Source organism: Cervus elaphus, chromosome 15 (assembly GCF_910594005.1).
Source record: "Cervus elaphus chromosome 15, mCerEla1.1, whole genome shotgun sequence".
NCBI lineage: Eukaryota > Metazoa > Chordata > Mammalia > Artiodactyla > Cervidae > Cervus > Cervus elaphus.
The window spans coordinates 56,799,448-56,822,865 of NC_057829.1; the positions used below are offsets into that span (position 1 = coordinate 56,799,448).

General features: G+C 35.5%; 1 protein-coding gene across 1 annotated transcript in view; it reads left to right on the plus strand.

Moving 5' to 3' along the window:
* BTAF1 (B-TFIID TATA-box binding protein associated factor 1) overlaps positions 1 to 23,418 on the plus strand; it is an 85,188-nt gene that overhangs the window by 30,441 nt on the left and 31,329 nt on the right. Inside the window, exons 6-19 of the mRNA XM_043925220.1 lie at positions 1,101 to 1,237; positions 2,793 to 2,922; positions 3,180 to 3,248; positions 4,249 to 4,338; positions 5,280 to 5,375; positions 5,514 to 5,690; positions 6,430 to 6,570; positions 7,394 to 7,518; positions 9,990 to 10,110; positions 17,994 to 18,098; positions 19,792 to 19,941; positions 20,233 to 20,375; positions 21,014 to 21,188; positions 22,509 to 22,712. Of these exons, the coding sequence (XP_043781155.1) occupies positions 1,101 to 1,237; positions 2,793 to 2,922; positions 3,180 to 3,248; positions 4,249 to 4,338; positions 5,280 to 5,375; positions 5,514 to 5,690; positions 6,430 to 6,570; positions 7,394 to 7,518; positions 9,990 to 10,110; positions 17,994 to 18,098; positions 19,792 to 19,941; positions 20,233 to 20,375; positions 21,014 to 21,188; positions 22,509 to 22,712 (1,863 nt within the window). The remainder of the gene's footprint in view (positions 1 to 1,100; positions 1,238 to 2,792; positions 2,923 to 3,179; positions 3,249 to 4,248; positions 4,339 to 5,279; positions 5,376 to 5,513; positions 5,691 to 6,429; positions 6,571 to 7,393; positions 7,519 to 9,989; positions 10,111 to 17,993; positions 18,099 to 19,791; positions 19,942 to 20,232; positions 20,376 to 21,013; positions 21,189 to 22,508; positions 22,713 to 23,418) is intronic.

Consider the following 23,418-nt stretch of genomic DNA (forward strand, 5'->3'; position numbering starts at 1 on the left):
ATGCTTACAACTTTTAGATTATATTATGGTTTTTTTAAAGTTTCACCTCTTCAAAGTCCTCACTGGAGTCAGGATTATACATTTTTGCCACATCTATGACATAAAGTTAAGAAACACATGAGCTTTTCCTGGCAACTGGAAGAATAGGGAAGAAGGAAGAAGAGAGTGAAATTATGGTACAGCTATACAACAGATGACACCACCCTTATGGCAGAAAGTGAAGAGGAACGAAAAAGCCTCTTGATGAAAGTGAAGGAGGAGAGTGAAAAAGTTGGCTTAAAGCTCAACATTCAGAAAACTAATATCATGGCCTCTGGTCCCATCACTTCATGGGAAATAGATGGGGAAACATTGACAGACTTTATTTTTTAGGGCTCCAAAATCACTGCAGATGGTGATTGCAGCCATGAAATTAAAAGACGCTTACTCCTTGGAAGGAGAGTTATGACCAACCTAGACAGCATATTAAAAAGCACAGATATTACTTTGCCAACAAAGGTCCGTCTGGTCAAGGCTATGGTTTTTCCAGTGGTCAGGTATGGATGTGAGAGTTGGACTGTGAAGAAAGCTGAGTGCTGAAAAATTGATGCTTTTGAACTGTGGTGTTGGAGAAGACTCTTGAGAGTCCCTTGGACTGCAAGGAGATCCAACCAGTCCATCCTAAAGGAGATCAGTTCTGGGTGTTCATTGGAAGGACTGATGCTGAAGCTGAAACTCCAGTACTTTGGCCACCTCATGTGAAGAGTTGACTCACTGGAAAAGACCCTGATGCTGGGAGGGATTGGGGGCAGGAGGAGAAGGGGACGACAGAGGATGAGATGGCTGGATGGCATCCCCAACTTGATGGACATGAATTTGAGTAAACTCCGGGAGTTGGTGATGGACAGGAAGGCCTGGTGATTCATGGGGTTGCAAAGAGTTGGACACGACTGAGCGACTGAACTGACTGATACAGCAGAATAGCATAAATCTGTCAAAGAAGAATGCAGTCAGTTTGTATATAGTGAAACTTACAGACTTTAGTCCTCTTCTGAGGCTAAGGCTGTGGGTATATATTTTAACTTCAGAAGTTCAAACTGCACATTCTTTTTTTCTTTTAGACTCTCCAGGCCGCTGAACTGATTGACTCAGAGTTTCGAACAGGAATGAGCAATAGACAAAAGAACAAAGCTAAAAGAATGGCCAAATTATTTGCAAAACAGAGATCCAGGGATGCAGTAGAAACGAATGAGAAGAGGTAGTAATCCTTTTTTTGCTCATTTATATATTTATTTATTGTTATACCATTTAATTAAATTTGTTTAAATTGGAGGATAATTGCTTTACAAAATTGTGTTGTCTTTTGCCATACAACAGTGTGAATCAGTCATAACTGTGTGTGTGTGTGTGTCCCCTCTCTCTTGAGCCCACCTCCCACCTCACCCCCATCCCACCCCTCTACGTCGTCCCAGAGTGCCAGACTAGGCTCCCCATGTTATATAGCAGCTTCCCACTCGCTGTTTTACATATGGTAGTGTAAATACGTCAGTGCTCCTTTCTCAGTTTGTTTCACCCTCTCCTTCCCCCGCTGTGTTCATAAATCTGTTCTCTACATCTGTATCTCCATTCCTTCTCTGCAGGTAAGTTTATCAGTATGATTTTTCTAGATTCTGTATATATGCATTAATATATGATACTTGTTTTTATGACTTACTTCACTCTGTATAATAGGCTCTAGGTTCATCCACCTTACTACAACTGACTCATAATTGTCCCTTTTTATGGCTGAGTAATATTCCATTGTATGTGTGCATATATATATATATGCAACAACTTCTTTATATTCATCTGTCAATAGATAACTAGGTTCCTTCCATGTCCTGGCTTTTGTAAATAGTACTGCAGTGAACATTGGAGTACGTGTGTATTTTTGAACTGTGATTTTCTCAGAGTATTTGCCCAGTAATGAGATTGCTGTGCCATATGGTAGTTTATTCCTAATTTTTTAAGGAATCTCCATACTGTTCTCCTTAGTGGGTGTATCAATTTACATTCCTACCAACAGTGCAAGGAGGTTCCCTTTTCTCCACATGATCTCCAACATTTATTGTTTGTAGACTTTTTTGATGATGGCCATTCTGACTGGTGTGAGGTAATACCTCATTGTAGTTTTGATTTACATTGCTCTAATAATGATCCATTTTTTTGCTTATTTAAAACGGTGATGTTTGTTAACTTAAATCTTGGTCTGCTTGATTTCCAAAAACATTTTGATGACATTGCCTTTAGCTGTGTTTGGATTGTTTTGCTCAATTGTCAGGGAGCGTATTTACTATTACTAGAGACTAGGACAACTTCCCCAGGAAGATTCATATATGCAGATTTTTTTTCATAATAATTACAAGCTCTGAATGAGGATTGAAGATCTTCCAAGGGGAGTGCATTCCAGATAAAGGGAACAAGTATGAATACCTGAATCATGTAATATTCAAGAAACAGAGAGGTCGTATGGCCGGGATGAGTAGACAGAAGTAAGAGTGTTAGAGAGTGAATTCAGAGAGATGGCCTGAGGGCTACAAGTTAAGACTGCTACTTTTGTAAGGTGAGAACTGTCACATATTACATCATCTGTTACTTTGGCTGAGGGCTAAGCCAAATAGTAGGTAATAATCCAGGCTTATTTACCTAATCCTGTTGTAGGAAAGAGCTCTGTGGGTAAACTCACTGTCTTTACTTTCTTATATTCATTGTGGTTCACAGTGTTCTGTATTCACTTCTTTTAAATAAATGGTGACTTTTTTTTTTTTTTAAAGCAATGATAGCACTGATGGGGAACCAGAAGAAAAGAGACGAAAGATATCAAATGTTGTTATTAATCAGTCTGCAGTTGATTCGAAAGTTCTGATTGATAATATTCCAGACAGTTCTCCCTTAATTGAAGAGGTACTACTGAAATACCCCGAAGCATCCTTTGAAATCATTTATAATTTTTTCATACTAATGTGTTAGTACATGGTATATAATATAATAATCTGTTAATTGAGAGAAATTTGGTTATTAAAAATCTAAGTACTTTTTGTTAGTAAAATTTTTTGATTATTTAAAAGCCTATTATTATTAGTCCTACAAATAAATACACTTAAATTATTAGCATAAAATAGATCTTTTAAATTAATATTAATTTGGTTTTTCTTATTCAGACAAATGAATGGCCTTTGGAAAGCTTTTGTGAAGAACTTTGCAATGACCTTTTTAATCCCTCCTGGGAGGTAGGATTTCTTCATTACAATTTCTCTCAACTCTTGTTTTCTTCACCAATGATAGGAACCATATCAATCATAATCTGTCTTGTCAGAATCCTTATTTTTCCCCTATGTCCCTCTCAGAACCACTTGTCAGGGCACTTCATAAAGAGTTGCATATCTCTCTCAGACAGTAAAAAATTTCCTTTGGAAGTGGACAGTTTTGATTAAGACCAGTAGTTTTCAAGCTGTAGCTTAGCCTCAGAAATATTTCTTCAAAGAAGAACTTGAACAGGTCTCAGTATGTAGAAGAGATGAAAGTGTAGTTCTTCTCGTTGAAATTGAGGGTTGGTAATCTCAAAAGATTCTTTGGTTGGTCTCTGAGTAATTTTAAAACACTGTTTTGGAATACCTTTAGTTTTAGCTTTACCTTTAGCTTTCTGCTCCCAGATGTACTTCTGTTCAAAGCTGTTCACGTTTTAACTCACCTGGGGTCTTTAATAAGTGGGGGCAGTGGCAGGGGCACGTTTCCTCCCTTCCAGATGGCACGCAGAAGGCTTCAGGGCTACAATAAAGTACTAGTCGTGAGACGTTTTATTTAAATTGTCTTCCTTTGATGTTTAACACTGGTGGCTTTGGAACTTAGTTTTGAGGTATTTAATTCTAAAATATTGGTGTCTGGATTATAAAGAACATTATATGATACTTCTTTTCTCTCCTTTGCTGTGGATAATGCTGAATGCAAGTAGAGAGTAGAAGAGTGACAGCCAAGCAGATTAGTATCTCAGAAAGAATTCAGAATAGCTATTTTTTGCCTTTAAAAAAAATAAAATCCATATAATCAAATTTGTGAGATAAATATATGTAATTCTTCTTGGATAATAGAAGAAAAACACAGTTTTTTGAAGTCCCACTCAGTTTGTTCCAATTTCTTAAAAATCTAGTATCCCTTTTTCATATTGAAGAAAAGTTAAACACTGTTTCTTAAGCATTTAACCTCCGATATTTGCTTCTTGGTTCTTTTTAGGTTCGACATGGTGCAGGCACTGGACTTAGGGAAATCCTTAAAGCTCATGGGAAAAGTGGTGGTAAAATGGGAGATAGCACTTTAGAAGAGGTAAGTGTAAGTGTAGTAAATCAAAATTATCATCAGATTTCAGTAGATATCCTCTTTCTCAGGCAGGAAAGTAGCAGAGCATGTGCCATGAAGTAGAAATGAGAGGTAAATAGTAAGAAATATGGAGGGGTGAACATAAGGAAAAAGGTTAAAAAATTAGGAAGAGGTTTATTTATATTATAGATAGAGAAAGAATGAGTTCAGGGGAAAGATATGTTCAGAAATATTGAGTGGAAAAGTATGTAGAAGCACTCATATTTGAGCAGGGTATAATGGATTAGAATGTAGAGTAAGATGAATGAGCGTATAGTTTAAAGGTCAATAAGCAATATGACTGGTGTAACATGGAGTCAGTAGTGATAGGCTAGATAATAGATACTTTGGCTACCTGATGCAAAGAACTGACTCATTGGAAAAGACTCTGATGCTGGTGGGAAAGATTGAAGGCGGGAGGAGAAGGGGACAACAGACGAGATGGTTGGATGGCATCTTTGACTCAATTGACATGAGTTTGAGCAAGCTCTGGGAGTTGGTGATGGACGGGGAAGCCTGGCGTGCTGCAGTCTATGTGGTTGCAAACAGTCGGACACAACTGAGCGACTGAACCGAACTGAATAGGTGTAACTGATACTGCAGCAACCTTAAGTGGTTTCTCAGTTTCTCTGGGAGTGGAAGTAAAATAATAGAATTCATGAATTTTATAGATTTTAGTACAGTATATCTAAATAATCATCAAAGAAGATGTGGTTAATATTGAAGATAGAAATTGGGACTATTCCATAGTTTGGTTATTGTTCCTACAGCTAAAAAATAATCTGACCCAGTGTTTTGTTTTAGTTTGCTGTTAACGGTTTAGTTTTAGTTTTTGGACCTAATACGTTTTATTTATTTGTTTTCCTAATACGTTTTAATACGTTATTAAAAAGTGATTATTTTAACAGATGATTCAACAGCATCAAGAGTGGTTGGAAGACTTGGTTATTAGACTCCTTTGTGTGTTTGCTTTAGACAGATTTGGAGACTTTGTTTCTGATGAAGTAAGTATCTCCTAAGGGAGGCTTTACCCAATGAGGTTTCAGATTCTTCAAATATGTATATACACACACACACACACACACATATATATATATATTTTTTTTTTGCAAATGTGAATTTTCTTGCTTTCTCATTTTTAGGTGGTGGCTCCAGTTCGTGAAACTTGTGCTCAAACATTAGGTGTGGTGTTAAAACACATGAATGAAACAGGAGTTCATAAGACTGTGGATGTGCTGCTTAAATTACTTACACAAGAACAGTGGGAAGTTAGACATGGTGGTCTGCTAGGAATAAAGTATGCTTTGGCAGTTCGTCAGGTAAACACTTCAGTTTTTGAAGCATGTATTGGAGAGTTTTTTCCCCTCTTAGTTCATTCTCATTAATTAAATGAAATGGCTCTAGATTCTTTTTTTTTTTTTTGAAATGGCTCTAGATTCTTAGTGTTATAGATAAGCCAGTCCTTTAAGATTTGCTTTCTTGAGGTAGTATCATAGAGACAGGTGATGCTAATAAGAATTTAAGTATGAATTAAAAGAGAATTATGCTTGGAAACCTGTTTCTGTTTCATAGCAAGACCAATTCTTGGTGAGATTTCTAGTGTATGATCACAGGAGTAGCCTTTGGGGGCTCACTGTGTTGGGGCAATTGAAAAGAGGGTAGTTTGGAGTAATGAGAAGCAGGAAGAGATGGCTTTCTTTTTTCTTTTCTCTCATATTCCCTTTGGATGTCAGTGGTATTGAAGGAGATAGAAGTTCAGGTTCTAGCGCAGGAGTATATATGTATGTGTATTCACATTGGGAATTCATGCTCCTGCCTTGAAAACATGTTCTGATGTTTCAAGTCACATTGAATAATGAAGTATTTATACTGTTATGTTCTTTTTCAAATGAGATTAATTACATAGGCATCTAATGACACTGTTTTTCATTTCTGTTTACATGATTCTTTTAAAATAAATATTGGAATTTATACTTTTGTATGTTAATTTAATAAAAGATTTTTAAGCACATCACTTGTACTATAGAAATTAATCTGTTTTGGTGTACTCTTTTACAGGATGTAATTAATACTTTATTGCCTAAAGTTTTAACTAGAATAATTGAAGGACTCCAGGATCTTGATGATGATGTCAGAGCTGTTGCTGCAGCATCATTAGTACCTGTGGTAGAAAGCCTTGTGGATCTGCAGACACAAAAAGTAATGTTTTCACATTTTTTTCCTATAGAGCCTTTTACATTTGTTGTATAGCGTGTTAGAAAAAACATTGAGGTTGGTTGTTTTTTTTTTTTACATTCTCCATTTTTCTTACGACAGCCCTCTGGTGCATCAGATCTTGATATATATATTCTTGGGAAGAGTGAATTGTGTCTTTTTATCTTTCCCTTTCATGTACAGAATATGTTGAGAACTTCCTTAAAAAGAAAGCAACCATTCCTTGTTCATTTCATTCCTGGTTTTTAGGCACATGAGATTTTTGCTTGTTTTGATTTTGATTTTGACTTGATTTTTTATTATGTTTTCATTTTTGAAATGCCTCTTTTAAGGTCCATCTGATTTCCCTCTATTGTTAAAACCAGAACATGTGTATTTGAGAGTACTTCGAAAGCTCAGAAACTAAATTTGTCTTTTCATGATGATTAAGGACGTTTTAACTATATTAAAATTGCTCAGAGGGTCCTGACATGTATGTTTTAGCTGTGTTGTTTTCAAAGTTTATGATTTTTTTTTTTTTATGGAAAATACAGTTGGGATATCTTATTTCTTGAATTCTCCATCTGTTATGAACCTCGCTAGAAAGGTAAATGCCAAAGTAGAGCTGAGTGGCATTAAAAAGAGGGGTAGAGAATTGTTAAAGACGAATAATGTTTCCTCCTTAACTTTACTCAGAACTGGGATTATCCAAGGTCATTGGGGTTGTATATGTTGTTGAATCAGTAGTGACTCCTGAAATATAGTTTGGCATGGCTGGTGAATATTTCTTGCAAAATTAATAACTTTTTTTTGATAACTGATCTTATAGGTACCTTTCATTATAAATACATTATGGGATGCTCTTCTGGAACTAGATGATCTAACAGCATCAACAAATAGTATTATGACTCTTCTGTCATCCTTGTTAACTTATCCTCAGGTTCAGCAATGCAGGTAATTATTTCTGTTCAATGCAATAAAGTAGAAAGTGTTTACATACAGTTCCAGATAATTAAAAATGTGATAGTCTAGTGTCTTTTAGAACAGCACTGTAAGTTGGGGATGCCAAAGACAGTTATTTTCAGGAGGACTTTCCTTCTTCATTCTCTAGCCGCCAGCTCTTTCGGGGCAGAAACTTAAGAGAGGCTATATTCTTGGGTTAATTCCATTATATAATCTTTCAACTTGTTCATCCTATGATAGTTAACTTTAGATAAACAATTACCCATTTTATTTTCACCTCTTGTTCTAAGCTATAGAGTTGTGTAGCCTTTGTGACAGTGGTTAATAGAATTATCAGTGAACATCAGTTTTACATTTCCAAATTTTGCTACTCTGTAAGCATTTTCTTCATAATGTTTACAAAGAAATATTCTCTTGATTTCAATAATCACTTATCAGGAAGAGAATACATAATAATGTAATATAATGTTCAAAAGCAGAGAATGGGTAAAGCAAAGACGTAAACCAAAAATTTAGTGTCATTTATTTTCTTGTCTTGATATCTGAAATGAAGCTTAGCTAATGTATTCCCTACCTTTTAGACTGGCTCCTAAATAAGTATCCTTGGAGATATAGAAAAAAAATTACAGATGAGAAAGTTAATTACTCTTCTTAGGCTAGTGAGTGTAGTCAATGAATGTTTATGTAATTATGATTATAAATGATTTCTGGTTCTGTAAGTAAATTTGTTTCCAATGAAAATCATTGATGTGTGAAAAACATGGAGAGAATGTTTCAAATAATACTGACCTGTGGTCATCCTTCAATGTTAAATTTAGGCTAGTGGGACAACCCACAATTGGAATAGCAAAATAAGTGCCTGTAAAGTGAAGAGAAAAATTGAAATGGTAGTGCATATATGGTGTTTCCTAATTTTCAGACACTTTCATTGGTATAAGAGTTAAATGAGTTAATCTGTGTGAAAGCCTTTCTCAAGCAGCAAAATGCAAGAATTCTTTATTATTATTACATATCAGGGGTTGGCAAACTTTTCCTGCCCAGATAGTGAGGCTTTGCCTTTGTGGCCATATGATCTCTGTTAAAGCTACTCAACTCTGCCCGTGTAGCACAAAAGCAGTTGTAGATAATACATAAAGGAATGAACATACCTGTAATCCAATAAAACTTTATTTAAAAACTCACATAGAGTGAACTTGAACTGTGAGCTTTGGTTTGTTGGCACTTGCCCTAAAAAAAAAAAAAAAAGGCTTTGGACTTAAAAATGTATGTATATAATCAAGTGGACAGTGTAGGAAAAGCTAGATAATGTTAAAAAAAAAAAAAATCGAAGAATGTAGTGAAAATTCTGTTAATTCAGTGTGGAATAATGTAGTTTTTTATTTTATTTTTTTTTTCAAAATTGCCTTAGAAAATGTGCTTCATATGTTGTGATATTTGGCAGATTCTTTCCAGCTTATGTAAGAAGAAATGCAGCATGTATTTGGAGCATGAAGAGTTACTCTATTAACAAGACCTGCTATAATGCTTTTTCATATTTGAGTCTGTTTTATGTCTGTTTGTGCATGTGTTTAAGTTGTAATTTTATAAGTAAATTTACTAGATGTGTAAATAAATGTAAAAGGTGATGTTCATATAAATCTGCAAGTAATGAAAATAGCATTAAAAGATGGACCTCTCCTGAGAGGAACCAAAAGAACAGATAATTACACTGACATATTCTTTTTTCCTCATGTCTTTTTCTACCGAGGTGTATATTTCAAATGCTACTTATAAATAATTTGCTAATTTGAGGTAACTTTTATAAATGACTCATGGATGTGACAGGAATCCTATGGTCCAAGTTGTTAGCCAACTCGTGCCTTTGCTTGCTTTCACATTTAAAATCTAATCTGTGAGAAGGAAGATAATTTGAGTTTTCCTAGTTTAGTAATGCTAGATTAGGATAACAAATTCCAAAGCTACTACCATACCATCTCTTGCTTCTTTTGATATATGATAGAGATGGCCCCAAAGGGGGATATAAATTCTGTGCACCTATTGGTTACCCATTGGAGTTAACAGTAGGAAAGGAGTAAGGATTAACAATCCTGATTTTTGTGTAGGCTGACTATCAACTAAGATACATGTCCCATTTTCCTGAGTAAGAACAGACTGGGAATAAGTGCAGTTATTCTGAAAAGTTCCAATTGGATAGAGGTGATTCATGGTATTGGTGCCACAGAAAAACCTCATGGCAGTGTTTCTGCTACTCTTTATGACTGCATTTGTTCTGTCTATTCTGGTGTTAAAATAACAGTTTTGTATGAGGGTGTTAAGCAAGTGTTCATAGGAAAATTATATTGTCTTTTTAGAATTTATTCATCAAAAAAGTGGCTAGGTCCATAAGGAAATGATATTTAGATGATGTATCAACAGAATTTCAACTAAGAATGAATAAGATTAATCTGTGCCTTCTTTATTAGTATTCAGCAATCACTCACAGTTTTAGTTCCACGGGTCTGGCCTTTTTTGCATCACACTATATCATCAGTTCGAAGAGCGGCCTTGGAAACTCTGTTCACTTTGTTATCAACACAAGACCAGGTAAGAACTAATAACTACAGTAATCTTGAAATTTTTAGAGATTAATTTTGTAAAATCCGTCTGACCACCAGGTTACCCTTGGTTCACATAAAGATCAGGAGAATGCTAGGGCTAGTAAAATTGGTATGGTGACTATGTTAGATACATAAGAATATAATCATCATAAGGGCAGAAATATTTTAATACTGTTATAGATTGTATTCCCAGCCCATGGAATATTGCTTAACACAAAGGTGGCTCTCAGCAAGTTTTTGTTGAAGGAAAGATTGAATCATCCCTTCCTGTCAAAGATCATATTATTCATTCTTTGCCTGCTCTGTGTGGTTGACAGTTGGATGGTTGGCAAAAACCATCCCAGGTTAGAAAGCTACCTGTGAAGCTCTGCAGTGTGACTTGAAAAGACTGATAATACAATTGCTAGGCACTTACTTCCTTTTAAGGAATACTTAGTCTTAAGAGCCTTTTTATTTCCAAGTAGTAACACATTGAAATGCCTACAGAGACCCTTTAGGTAATATCACTGGGTAAATAGAAATCTGTTATGAGCTGAGTAATCCTTGCCCTGTCTGTAAAAGGCTTCACATTCCTGTTTTAAAAATAGCGTTAAAGGTCAAACAAAATACTAGAATTTAGGGAAACATCATAAGGAATCCATTTTTTATGCTGTTATTTATAGGTGCTGCAGTTTGAGCCAGTGGTCTTTAAAAAACAATGGTTAATTTTTTTTTTTACAATATATTAATACTGTGGATAAATGTCTCTCTTGTGTTCACCAACCATGCATTCCTATGTGAATTAGGAATATTCCATGTAGACCTACTTTAATCTATAGCGCGGTATTGTGTTGCACTACCATGAATCAACATTTGTAAATTTCCTATTACATTATCTTTTTTATCTGATCAGAATCTTCTAAGAAAAAGCTGTCACGTCCATTTTATTAATATAATGCTTAGTTGATCAGGCATGGGTTCATATAAAGAACTGCTGGCATGGGTTCTGAGTTTTCACATTATTTTTTTTTTTTTTCGGTTTTGAGTTTTACCTAAATTTTTTTAATGTAAATATTCTTAAATTCACTTTAGATAGACCTGTTGAAATTATCAAATTTCTTCCCTTCATGTTGTTGTTGTTTTCTGTTTTTTTTAATACACTTTACTTTTAGGAGCAATTTTAGGTTTATAGAAAAACTGAGCAAAAACTACATAGTTCCTGTATGCCCCTACCCACATGCACACAGTTTCCCCTTTAGCTAACATCTTGCATTAGTGTAGTACATTTGTTGCAGTTGATGAACCAGTATTGATACATTATTAACTAAAGCCCACAGTTTACATTAGGGTTCACTCTTTATAGTGTAGATTCTATGGGTTGACATATGTACAGTGGTATGTGCTCACCATTAGAGTATCATACGGAATAGTTTCACTGCACTAAAAAATGCCTGTGTCATTTCCACTTTTCCTCCCTTCAAAACCTTAGCAACCGCTACTCTTCTATTGTTCTCATACTTCTGCCTTTTCCAGAGTCCCACATAGTTGGAGTTAGGTAGTATGTGGGCTTCCCTGGTGGCTGGGATGGTAAAGAGTCTGCCTACAGTGCAGGAGACCTGGGTTTGATCCCTGGGTTGGAAAGATCCCCTGGAGAAGGAAATGGCTACCTGTTCCAGTATTCTTGCCTGGAGAATTCTGTGGACAGGGGAGCCTGGCAGGCTGCAGTCCATGGGGTGGCAAAGAGTTGGACACGACTGAGCCACACACACATGTCGTATATAGCCTTTTAAGAGTGGCTTCTTTTTCATTTAGCATTACAAAATTAAGGTTTCTCCATGTCTTTTTTATAACGTGATAGCTCATTTCTTTTTTTTTTTTTTTTTTTTTAGCTCATTTCTTTTTATCACTGAGTAATATTGCATTGTATGGATGTGTCAGAGTTCATATATTCACCTATTAAAGGATATTTTCATTTCTTTCTGTTTTTTATCAGTTTGAATGAAATTTTAAACATTTGTGTGCAGGTTTTGGTATGGGCATAGTTTTCATTGCACTTGGGTAAATACTAAAGTGCACAATTGCTGGATCATATGCTAAGAATATATTTAATTTTATAAGAAAATGTCTTCTAAAAATGTCTGTACCAATTTACATTTCCACCATCAATGAATTAAGAGTTTCTGTTGCCCCATATCCTCTCCCAGCATTTGATGTTGTCAGTGTTGTTGATTTTAGCTTTTCTAGTAAGTGTATAGTGGTATCTCACTATAAATTTGAAGTTCTCTAATGATATATGATGTTGAACATCTTTTCATATGCTTATCTTTAGTAATTTTGTTTTGTTTTGCAAAACCGTAAGACTTTATAAGGAAGATAGCCTGAATCTTACTTATCCCTGAATCATACTTATCCCATCATAAGTATGTATGTGTATATGCTTGTCTCTAAAATGTTTTTGTATAGAACCACAGTTAATAAGTTATTTATAAATTCTCTCTTTTTTTAAAAATTTATTTGCCTGCACCACATGGCTTGGAGAATCTTAATTCCTTGACCAGGGATGGAATCGGGGCCCTGGGCAGTTGAAGCATGAAGTCCTAACCACTGGACTGCCAGGAAATTTCTGAAATCTCATTTGTATTAGATTCTTTTATGACATACCTTGGCATCTTTGAAGATAAATTGTTTAATCCCTGTGCCTTTTATCTCTTATGTCAACATGTGAAAGTATTGGCAAGTCTAGCTTCTCAGAGAGTATGAAATAAGAACTCTTAGGTAAACCAAATTAATTTTATTTGGTAATGACTTAAAATCAGGATGTAACTGTTTTTTTTTGTTTGTTTGTTTGTTTTTGCTGAACTGAGAACTTGACAAAGTGAAGTAATTTATCATTTGTTTTTCCTTTTTTAAAAAAAATTAGTTTTTATTGGAGTATAGTTGATTTATCATGTGTGAGCTTCTGCTGTGCAGCAAAATGAATCATACATATATATTCATTTTTTTTAGGTTCTGTTCCCATGTAGATCATTACTTGTTTTTACTTTCTATAGACTGTATTTATTCATGCAGGTTTATCTATGAATGTATATGTTTGTCTGTGAATTACTTTACTGGAATGTCTAGATTAATTAGTGTTGATAACTGCTATCTTTAATAGTGGTTTTAGTCAGAACTCAACTGGGAAAATGTATTCTGGACATTAACCTCTAGTTTAGCCATATTTTGTTGACTGGGTAAGCTTTTCCATTCTGTTTGCATCAGAGTCACCTTCTGAGTTATCTGAAAATTTCAGTACATAAAGTATTTTTTATTTGAAAGGCAAGCACTAGCATATATTTAGCATGAAGATATACATGAGATTGAGTTGGAATTTGGGGGCATATTTAGTCCAGGATGTAAGAAAATTTAATGTATGCGTATGTAGAGAAGGGAATAAAGACCAAAAAACCAGAGTTGACTGAGAAGTTGGCGTTTGAGAACATTAGCATAATTAGGTATCGGTCAGATTTTATAAAAGTATGAAGAGAGAGCAAAGTTTAAATATTTATCTGAGTTTCAGTAAATATTGGTTGGACAAATCAATAAAACAAGGCGTTACAAGTTGTCTAATTATAGAATTAGGTTTTGTTTTTTGGCAGTGGGCCAAAATAGGATTTCAGACCAAATTAGTAGAGGAGCTCAGAACTCAGCGTGATTCATAACTTTGTGGTAGCTTCTTTCCAGATTTTCTTCCCTGCAACCCCATATTATTTGGTATGGAGATAGAAATGATGATACCTACTGACATGAATCAGGTGTTCATGGTAAATGATAATCAGATTGCTGCTTCCCCCCACATCTACACATTTTATGGGTGTGCTTGTGGAAGATAAAAGAGGGGCCATAGCAAAATGGTGCTGGCAAGATCTTATCCCACCTAAGATGCCAATTTTGCCAGTTATGGATTTATTACCAGCCTACAATTGTGGAAAATTTTGCATATTACCAACTATTCCTTGTGACTTTGACTGTTCTCATAATCAAGGTGGATTTGTTCAATGTTATTTTAGTGCCTCCTTTGTGCCTACAATTTTCTAGATACTGATTGGTAAGAGGAGATCTGTTTCCTTTTGTAGAGCTTCAAACAGGAAGCTAAGCAAGACAGGAGAAGACAACTAGACAAGTCCTTGTAATTACATAGTGGCCATTTTATAAAGCCATCATTACATAATGAGGCCAGGATCTGGTAGGGGGAGAAGACAGTGTTACTGGATCCTGACTAGTGAGGTGAGCAAAGGTCAGGGAAGTGTCTTGCTGAAAGTACAGTTGACACTGAGATCTGAAGGATGAATGGAGTTTAACCAGATTGAAGAGCAGGGTAACAGTCAGAGGAAGAACACGTGTCAAACTCCGGAAGCAGGAGTGAGCATGACGGCACTAAAGAGGAAGGGAAACTGGTCTGGCCAAAGGACTGAGTGTAAGGGGTGTAGATGGCTAAAAGTTTCCCCTTGATTTTGTAAATATAGTGACATGTCCGATGGTCTTATTTTTGTTTGTCATCAGCGTTCCTTATTCTGAGTTCCACAAAGGCAGAGTGAAGGCAGGAACACCAGTCTGAATAAAGGAGCTGTACAGAAACTGCCCCATTCTCTTTATCCTAAATAACTATCAGTCATTCCCCTGAGTATTCCCACAGATGCCAACTCCTCCATCTGACCCTCATTATAAAAATGACATCAAGTGCTAATACTGTGACAATTATTTAACAGAAACCAAAATATTTTTTAAAAGCTCTCTTAAAACATGAATTCACTTATAACTTGAGTTGTAGTAGTATAGGTTATAGTTAATTTAAACCTGGTGAAGTAAACAGTCTGTGGTAGGAATTTTTCTGTAATTTGGATTATACTCTGCTAGACTACTACTGAAGTCATCAAAACTTTCCAGACTTTGCCTAAGATTAGAAGGGAAATTTGTGACTAGTAGACTCCTAGTTAGTAGCATACTAGAAGTCCATTGACTATTTTTTTTTTCCATTGACTATTTTTTTAAAATTTTGGTATGGAAAATCCCAACATGGTTAATTTCTAAGCAGCTTAAAGTATTGTACCCCTCACTGTACCCCACTCCTAACCAATTCAGTTTAATAAACCTATAAATAAAAAGCAACATTAGGTTACCCGCCTAAGTCAGTGTCTACTGGAAGACAGGCACAAAATTTATGAAAACAGGTGGACCAACTTTCAGATTTGCAAGAGGCAGGTTGTTTCTGGCTAGGCCAAATTGTACTTAGTGATTTTTGGAGAAAATACTAATAGTGAGCTGAAGTGCGTAACTTTTTGTAATAATATCTAAAAGGAGATGCTTGCACAGTTGTTCAGATAGAACAGTTGTTCAGATAGAACAGCCTCAGCTGTTTTCTCAGCTTTATTTTGTAACTTGTATTTTCTGCTAGGCAGACTTTATGTTGTGTTGCTGGAGAAATCTGCATTTTTAAAAATACTCGTTCCTGTGATGATAGTGACCTGCATATTCTGGGTTGGATTTTTTATCTGGTTGGGCTTTTGGTTTCTCTTTATTTTTTAAATTTTATTTTCCTCTTTATTGACTTGACTTTATAAAGCAAAATTAAACAGAAAATACAGAGTGCCCATCCATATACCTCCTACCCTCTCCCAAGTAGCTGCTCCCACCATCAACGTCGCACACCAGCATGTTACAGTTAGTGAATGAACGTTGACATGTTGTCAACCAATCCATAGTTATATTAGGCTTCACTTTTTTTTTCCTGGGCTGTGCCACATTGCTTACAGGATCTTAGTTTCCTGACTAGGAATTGAACCCCGGCCCTTGGCAGTAAAAGCACAGTCCTAACCACTGGACCTCCAGGGAGTTTCCTTGGCTTCAGTCTTGATGTTGCATGTTCATTCTGTTGATTTTCACAGATGTGTGATGATCTTTATTATATCTTACAGAATAGTTTATCTACCGTAAAAACACCCTGTCTTCTTTCATTTCTTTATTCCTTTGGTTGTTTTTAAAATAATTAAAAAGTAGAATTTACTAGAGTAACAAAGCTTATAGTATGAGAAGACTACTACAATTTGTATTACATTCACAGTTTATTAATATAGGGGGGAAAAAATCTTCACCTATAGGTATGGCTTTGGGATCTACAAGCAACTGTTTTGATTTCCACTGATGAGGTTAGGGGTGGATTAAGAGAATTGGTAAATATGGTAGGGGGAAATGAGAAGAAATTATAGGAGACTAATACTAAATTATTTGCTTATTGCTATTACAGCTTTCCTAATTGCTGTTCTCTCTGCTGAGGAAAGGAGAACTTTTCTTCTTTCTAATATCCCTTTCCCTTTCAATGAAAAGTAGTTCTTTAAGGCAACTCCCGTCAGTGAGTAGGCTCCCCCCAGCTGATGATTTTGCAGTCTGTGTTAAATTTCTTTCAAACCATTTTGAGAAACATGTGAAAAAAAGACCAGCATTATTAGTTTCCTACTGGCAAGAGAACTGTAGGTAGCTTTCTGAGTTATGCAGTATCCCTAGACCTTCTCACTTTCTGGAATTTCAGTTAAACATTTTCCAAATTCTCTCAGTCTCTTCCAGACAATTCAGTTCAGTCGCTCAGTCGTGTCTGACTCTTTGCGACCCTGTGAACTGCAGCACGCCAGGCTTCCCTGTCCATTACCAACTCCCTGAGTTTACCCAAACTTATGTCCATTGAGGCAGTGATGCCATCCAACCATCTCATCCTCTGTCGTCCCCTTCTCCTCCTGCCCCCAATCCCTCCCAGCATCAGGGTCTTTTCCAATGAGTCAACTCTTCGCATGAGGTGGCCAAAGTATTGGAGTTTCAGCTTCAACATCAGTCCTTGCAATGAATACCCAGGACTGATCTCCTTTAGGATGGACTGGTTGGATCTCCTTGCAGTCCAAAGAGTCTTCTCCAACACCACAGTTCAAAAGCATCAATTCTTCTGTGCTCAGCTTTCTTCCAGACAACATAGTTTTTATTTTTTAAAAATTGTGGAAGGATGTGATGTTAAGTACTGTGAACTAGTTAATAAAATTTTTAGTTCTTACTCAACAAGCTTGTAATTTGAACAGTAGACAACATGAGTTTCCTTTTCTACAATTCTGAGCACACAGTGGATTTAGTTAAGTACCATTTGATTGCTTGATTTGGGTGGGCTTTTGATTTGTTGAGAAATTCCTTAGGTTGAGGTTCTAAACCTGAGCTTAAGGAAATCCCTGAAGCTGAAAGCAAAATATTATACATAAGTATGTATATAAGTGTATTTTTCTAAGAGAAGATTGTGCAGTCTTTCCGATTTTGTGCAGAACCCGATTTTCAGAGGGTTCTTTTTTTTTCAGAGGGTTCTTAACCCAAAATAAATTTGGAACTTTGGCCTTAATTTAGTAGTGAACTCAAAGTTGAATTTTCTAGATTGGATATCATCTCACAGTTCTTTTCTTGCCTTAATGATGAGCACATACAACTTAAGTTGATTACCTAGCACAACTGTAGTGTGATCATTTATCAAATTTCCCTGACAGAGCAGTGATACACAATGAAACCAAAGAGATGTCACTGGTTAGAGCTTGCTCCCATATACAGGATGATTTCAGTTTATTAGAAGCAAAATTCAGTGTTGTTAATCATAATCAGACTTTCTCCAGGTTCCTAGAGACTGTATGCCATTTAATTTCTCCAAATCATTGGAATAATAAGGTGTTTTTGCTCAGAATGTTGTCAAAATTTATTACCAGTTGAATGTTTTTGATGAAGTCATAACAGTCTTTTCATGGTAGTACTTCTGTTATTTGACTTAAAACTTTTAAAATAAGCTAACGCTGCAGAATTATGTTATAATTTTGATTTTGCTTTTGTTTTTAGAACTCTTCGTCTTGGCTTACACCTATCCTTCCTGATATGCTTCGACACATATTTCAGTTTTGTGTTTTAGAAAGCAGCCAGGAAATTCTGGACCTCATTCACAAGGTATGTGGTTAATATATCTGTACTCCTTTTCCCAGTGCCTTGGGAGATGTAAATTTTTTTTTTTCATAATTCTGTACAGTTGTCGATCAGGGGTTTAAGAAATTAGAAATCAACACATTTGAATAGTCTGGAGATCAAGGAAATAGACTTTTTATGGTTTATAATGGTTAAGTTCTGGTTAGTTGTGTGACCCATTAGGCAGGTGTTTTAAGCACTTTCTTCATAGCCTCAATACGGAAAATAAAAAATGAAGAAAAGACATCACTTATTTTGCTTTCTATCAGGATGCTTATCTGTCCTATAGAGTATCTTTTGAGATTTATTGGTAATATATAGAGTCTGATTGTCATAATTTAAACTTGTACTTTTTCCTTTTATTTGGAAATATTGGTCATAAGTGTTGGAACCTATAAAGAATAGCCACTTGATATGTTTAATAATATTTATGGGAGAAAATGGCACTGTTGTGCCTTTAATACCTGTTAACGTAGTCTTGAATCATTGGCCTCTGAAGTGGCTCATTGTTAACAGCTGTGGGTTAACATTGGTGGTGTTTCTACATGCTGGCCCTAGCCCATTTAATGTTAAGCATCAAGAAAAGTGCTTTAGGGCTTCCCTGGTGGCACACTGGTAAAGAATCCACCTGCCGATTCAGGAGACTTGGGTTCAATCGCTGATCAGGAAGCATCCCACATGCCTCTGAGCTGCTGAGCCCACGCGCCACAACTGAGCCTGTGCCCTAGAGCCCTGCTCTGCAACAAGAGAAGCCACTGCAGTGAGAAGCCCCTGCAGCACCAAGGACCCAGCATGGCCATAAATAAATAAATAAATAAATAATTTTTTTTTAAAGTGCTTTATTGAGTAAGATCATGAATCAAGATTTACATTGTTTTTAATTTATACTAGGATATTACTCTAGTATATTATTCTGATATGGCTTCCCTCATAGCTCAGTTGGTAAAGAATCTGCCTGCAGTGCAGGAAACCCTAGTTTGATTCCTGGGTGGGGAACATCTGCTGAAGAAGGGATAGGCTACCCACTCCAGTATTCTTGGACTTCCTTTGTGTCTCAGCTGGTAAAGAATCTGCCTGCAATGAGGGAGACCTGGGTTCAGTTCCTGGGTTGGGAACATCCCCTGGAGAAGGGAAAGGCTACCCACTCCAGTGTTTTGGCCTGGAGAATTCCATGGACTGTAAAGTCCATGGGGTCACAAAGAGTTGGACACAACTGAGCAACTTTCACTACTCTGATATACTAGATATTACTAGGATATTACTCTAGTATATACTAAGGGTATTACTCATCTAAATTTAGCCAGAGTTGTTATATATTGAAGCATGTATTGAATATAGGATTGCATATAGAGCTTTATGATACAAAGAAAGGATTCCAGATATTTACTGAAATTTTGATAACCTTTTCTATGGGTATTTTAAAAAATGGTTTTCATAAAATACTGAGGAAAATACTTTGTATTCTTTTTTAAAAAACTTTCTTTTGTGTTACTTTTTTTTAGTATACAAACATCTACCCTAAAACAGTATTTCAAAGTAAACCTATATGTTGAATTTTAAAATTAATTTTTGTGCTATTTCCTACCTTTTTTTTTCAATTCAGTATCACTAAAAGTATTAGGTTTTATTAGGCCTTGCTAGAAAAATTTCATTTTCTTGTTCCCGTCTCATTCTGCAGGTTTGGATGGAATTGTTGAGCAAGGCTTCAGTTCAGTATGTAGTAGCGGCTGCTTGTCCATGGATGGGTGCGTGGCTTTGCTTAATGATGCAGCCTTCTCATTTACCTATTGATTTAAATATGTTGCTGGAAGTAAAAGCTAGAGCCAAAGTAAGTGTAGAGGAACATAAGGTATTTGTATGTTCAACTCATAATTATTAATACAGTAACTGTGTTAAGAAATCTGTATTGCTTTATTATAAGTGTGATATTGTTATTGTAACAGAAGGAAAAATTATTTTTTTGGAATCTTGACAAAATGCATAGTAATTTTTATCCATTAAAGTTTTGTGAAAGAACTGTATTCTAGTAGAATTGTAACAAATGAGATTATTTTTTATGTTGTCTATTAAATTTTAATGGTAAATCTTTAATTATTGTTTTCCCCCCTTATTCACTTAGGAAAAAACAGGTGGTAAGGTGCGCCAGGGCCAAAGCCAGAATAAAGAAGTACTTCAGGAGTACATTGCAGGTGCAGACACCATCATGGAAGACCCCACCACCAGGGACTTTGTTGTTATGCGGGCCAGAATGATGGCAGCCAAGTGAGTATACATAAATTCAAAAGTCATTTAACAAAAGATTCCTTCCATGTATCTGTCAATCCCTTCATCATACTAGAGTAAGAAAAAAATTAAAATGTAAGAAAACATTTTCATTATTTTGAAGTTTTAAAAATAAGATTTGTATTTTTTTGGTGCACATATACTTTAATATTTAAGCTTAGGTAAAGTCATCTTAAATGGCAGATACTAAAATTTGTTTGGGAAGGCAACCCAACAATTGCACAGTCCACAACAAAATTTGAACACCTAGGCCACATAACTCTGTTTTCAGGCCTAAAAATCTCCTTTGTTTGTTTTGTTGTTTTAGTTGCTAAGTCATGTCCGACTCTTTGTGACCCCATGAGCTGTTGCCCTCCAGGCTCCTCTATCCATGGGATTTCCCAGGCAAGAATACTGGAGTGGTTTGCCACTTCCTTCTCCAAGGATTTGTATTTTTTTATGAAGATTAAGATAGGAGTTAAGTCTTCCCTGGGAAAAGTTATAGCTTCAGTAAGGGAAACTTTTTTATAAAGTAATTTCATAATTATATAAAGTAATTATATAGAATAGTTATATTAAGTAATTTTATAATTTTATAAAGTAACTTTTATAGTAACTTCTTTTTTTCTCCCTCTTAGGTTGTTAGGAGCCCTTTGTTGCTGTATTTGTGATCCAAGTGTAAATGTGGTAACCCAAGAAATTAAACCAGCTGAATCCCTTGGCCAGTTACTACTCTTCCATTTGAACTCCAAATCTGCCTTACAGAGAATTAGTGTAGCTTTGGTAATCTGTGAATGGGCTGCTTTACAGAAGGTAAGATTTTGCCCCCAAATAAATGAAGACAATCTAAACTAGATTCCATTAGCTGTTAGGATTATTTTCATTGTATTTTACAAACAGAAAAGTGAAAATTTTCTCTATAAAAAAAATTAAACATTTATAGAAAAGTATTCCAGATTATACTGAAACATTGTTTCTCTCTCATTTGCCCTTAACCCTAGCCTTTTTTCTTAGAACCCCCAGTTTTGTACCTGAGAACTACAAAACATAAGAGGCTTTGAGAGCTAGAAGTCCATTTGTATGAGTAGTAGCAAGGGCAGATTTTTGGTCACAGGAAGAATAAAATCAGCACATTTAAACCCAAATCTTTGTGTTTCCAAATAAACCATTCCCTTGCAGCCCCTTTAATTTTTAACTTTTAGTAAGACGTATTGATTTTGTGTTAAGAATTGCTTCTGTAAATCAAAGAAACTTCCTGCTGGCTTTGTTTATTCCATTGACTGGAATTCTGGAAATTTAACTGTCTGCACTTGCTGTGAGAGTTGCTTGTTACTGCCTCTTAACAGTTTGTCAAAGCTGTGTCTAAAAGTAATTGAGCCATGCTCTATTGCAACTGAAACCCCAGCTTTGCCTCTGGAAAGAAGCAAGGCTCATCTGTTTTTAGGCAGGACGTGGTGTGCTGGAGAGGCAGTGATGCTGTGTTTTTGTGCCTCTCAGACTCAGCAGCAAGTGTTGACAGTTCGGTTTCTGGACCCTCACAGAGCTTCTCTGGACTTACTCTGTGAAGCCCAGGCTGATCACCCAGATCCCACAGAATCCCTCATGGCTCACCACTGAGGTCATTCCCCCTCTGGTTGGGGCAGGCAACAACCAGAGAGAGTGGGAAGGGTTAGTTAAATTTGGGGGCAGGTGAGTAGCTTTTAAATTATATATCCATTTCTACAGTATGGCATGTGAAACTATGGGTTCAATTGTTAAGAAATCTAATGAGTTTTTAAATAACATTTTTTAGTGCATGCTAAGTGTTCTTTCCTGACTGATTTCTTTTTACAGTTGTATATTTTTAAATCTGTCTTGGAATAAATTCAGAATAAAGTAAGAGTAATTAGGTGGAAAATTTAATGGAATTGTAATAGTTCCATGTGCATGTTCTGTAGTTGTTCATATTAAAATTTTAGAGTAGTTTGGGTGTGATACCTTTTCTCTGTGAAACTAACTATGTTCTGGGAGATAACAGAATATAGATTAAAAAACAATAGAAATTTAGACTTGGTAGTTTGCAAGTGAAGATTATGCATTTTAGAATTATATTTACATATTTGCCATGAATATTTGTTGTCTGTTATATTTTAGGAGTGTAGAGCTGTTACCCTAGCCGTGCAGCCACGTTTACTTGATATCCTTTCAGAACATTTATATTATGATGAAATTGCCGTTCCATTTACACGAATGCAGAATGAGTGTAAACAGCTCATTTCATCATTAGCTGATGCACATATTGAAGTTGGTAATAGAGTAAACAACAACGTTTTTACAATTGATCAAGCTCATGACCTGGTGAGTAAAGAAGTGAATTTCTTAATTTTAGAGCATGAAATAAGATAAGAAATTTGTCAATGTCATGTTTACCACAAAAACACTTAATTTGTTGAATGTATTTGTGGCTTGGTAGCCTATCATATATTCAGAATAAAGTAAGAGTAATTAGGTGGAAAATTTAATGGAATTAAATTCCCTTTGGAAAGGTTATTTCATTGTATTGACTTTTCTTCAAACAAGAGAATGGGAAAGGGATTTTTTTTTTTTTTTTAACATCTCAGTTTTGACAAACCAATACACCTTTATTAGAAAAAGCTGTTGCCTTTTTTCATTTCTCAGTTTTGTCTAAGACTGGCAGAATATAGGGGGAAGAAAAATGTTTCTGAGTGTTTCTCCTCCTCCCCCAACTTAAAGTGAAAACATTCAAGCATAAGAGAATTACACAATGAATACTCATATACCTACCAACTAGATTCCACAGTTAACACTTTACTAAATTTGCTTTATCATATGTGTATTAATTATAACATGCAACCATTAATCCATATTTTTGATGTATTTCTAAATAAGTTGCAGACAGCTATTGCTACACCTCAACTAAATTTCAGGATTTTCCCTTTTTTTGCTCTTTTTTTGTGTCATTAACTAAAATTTAGTTTTTATGGTGATTTGCTCTTTCTTTGAGGTACAACTTATGTTCTATGAATTGTGCAAATCTTCAATG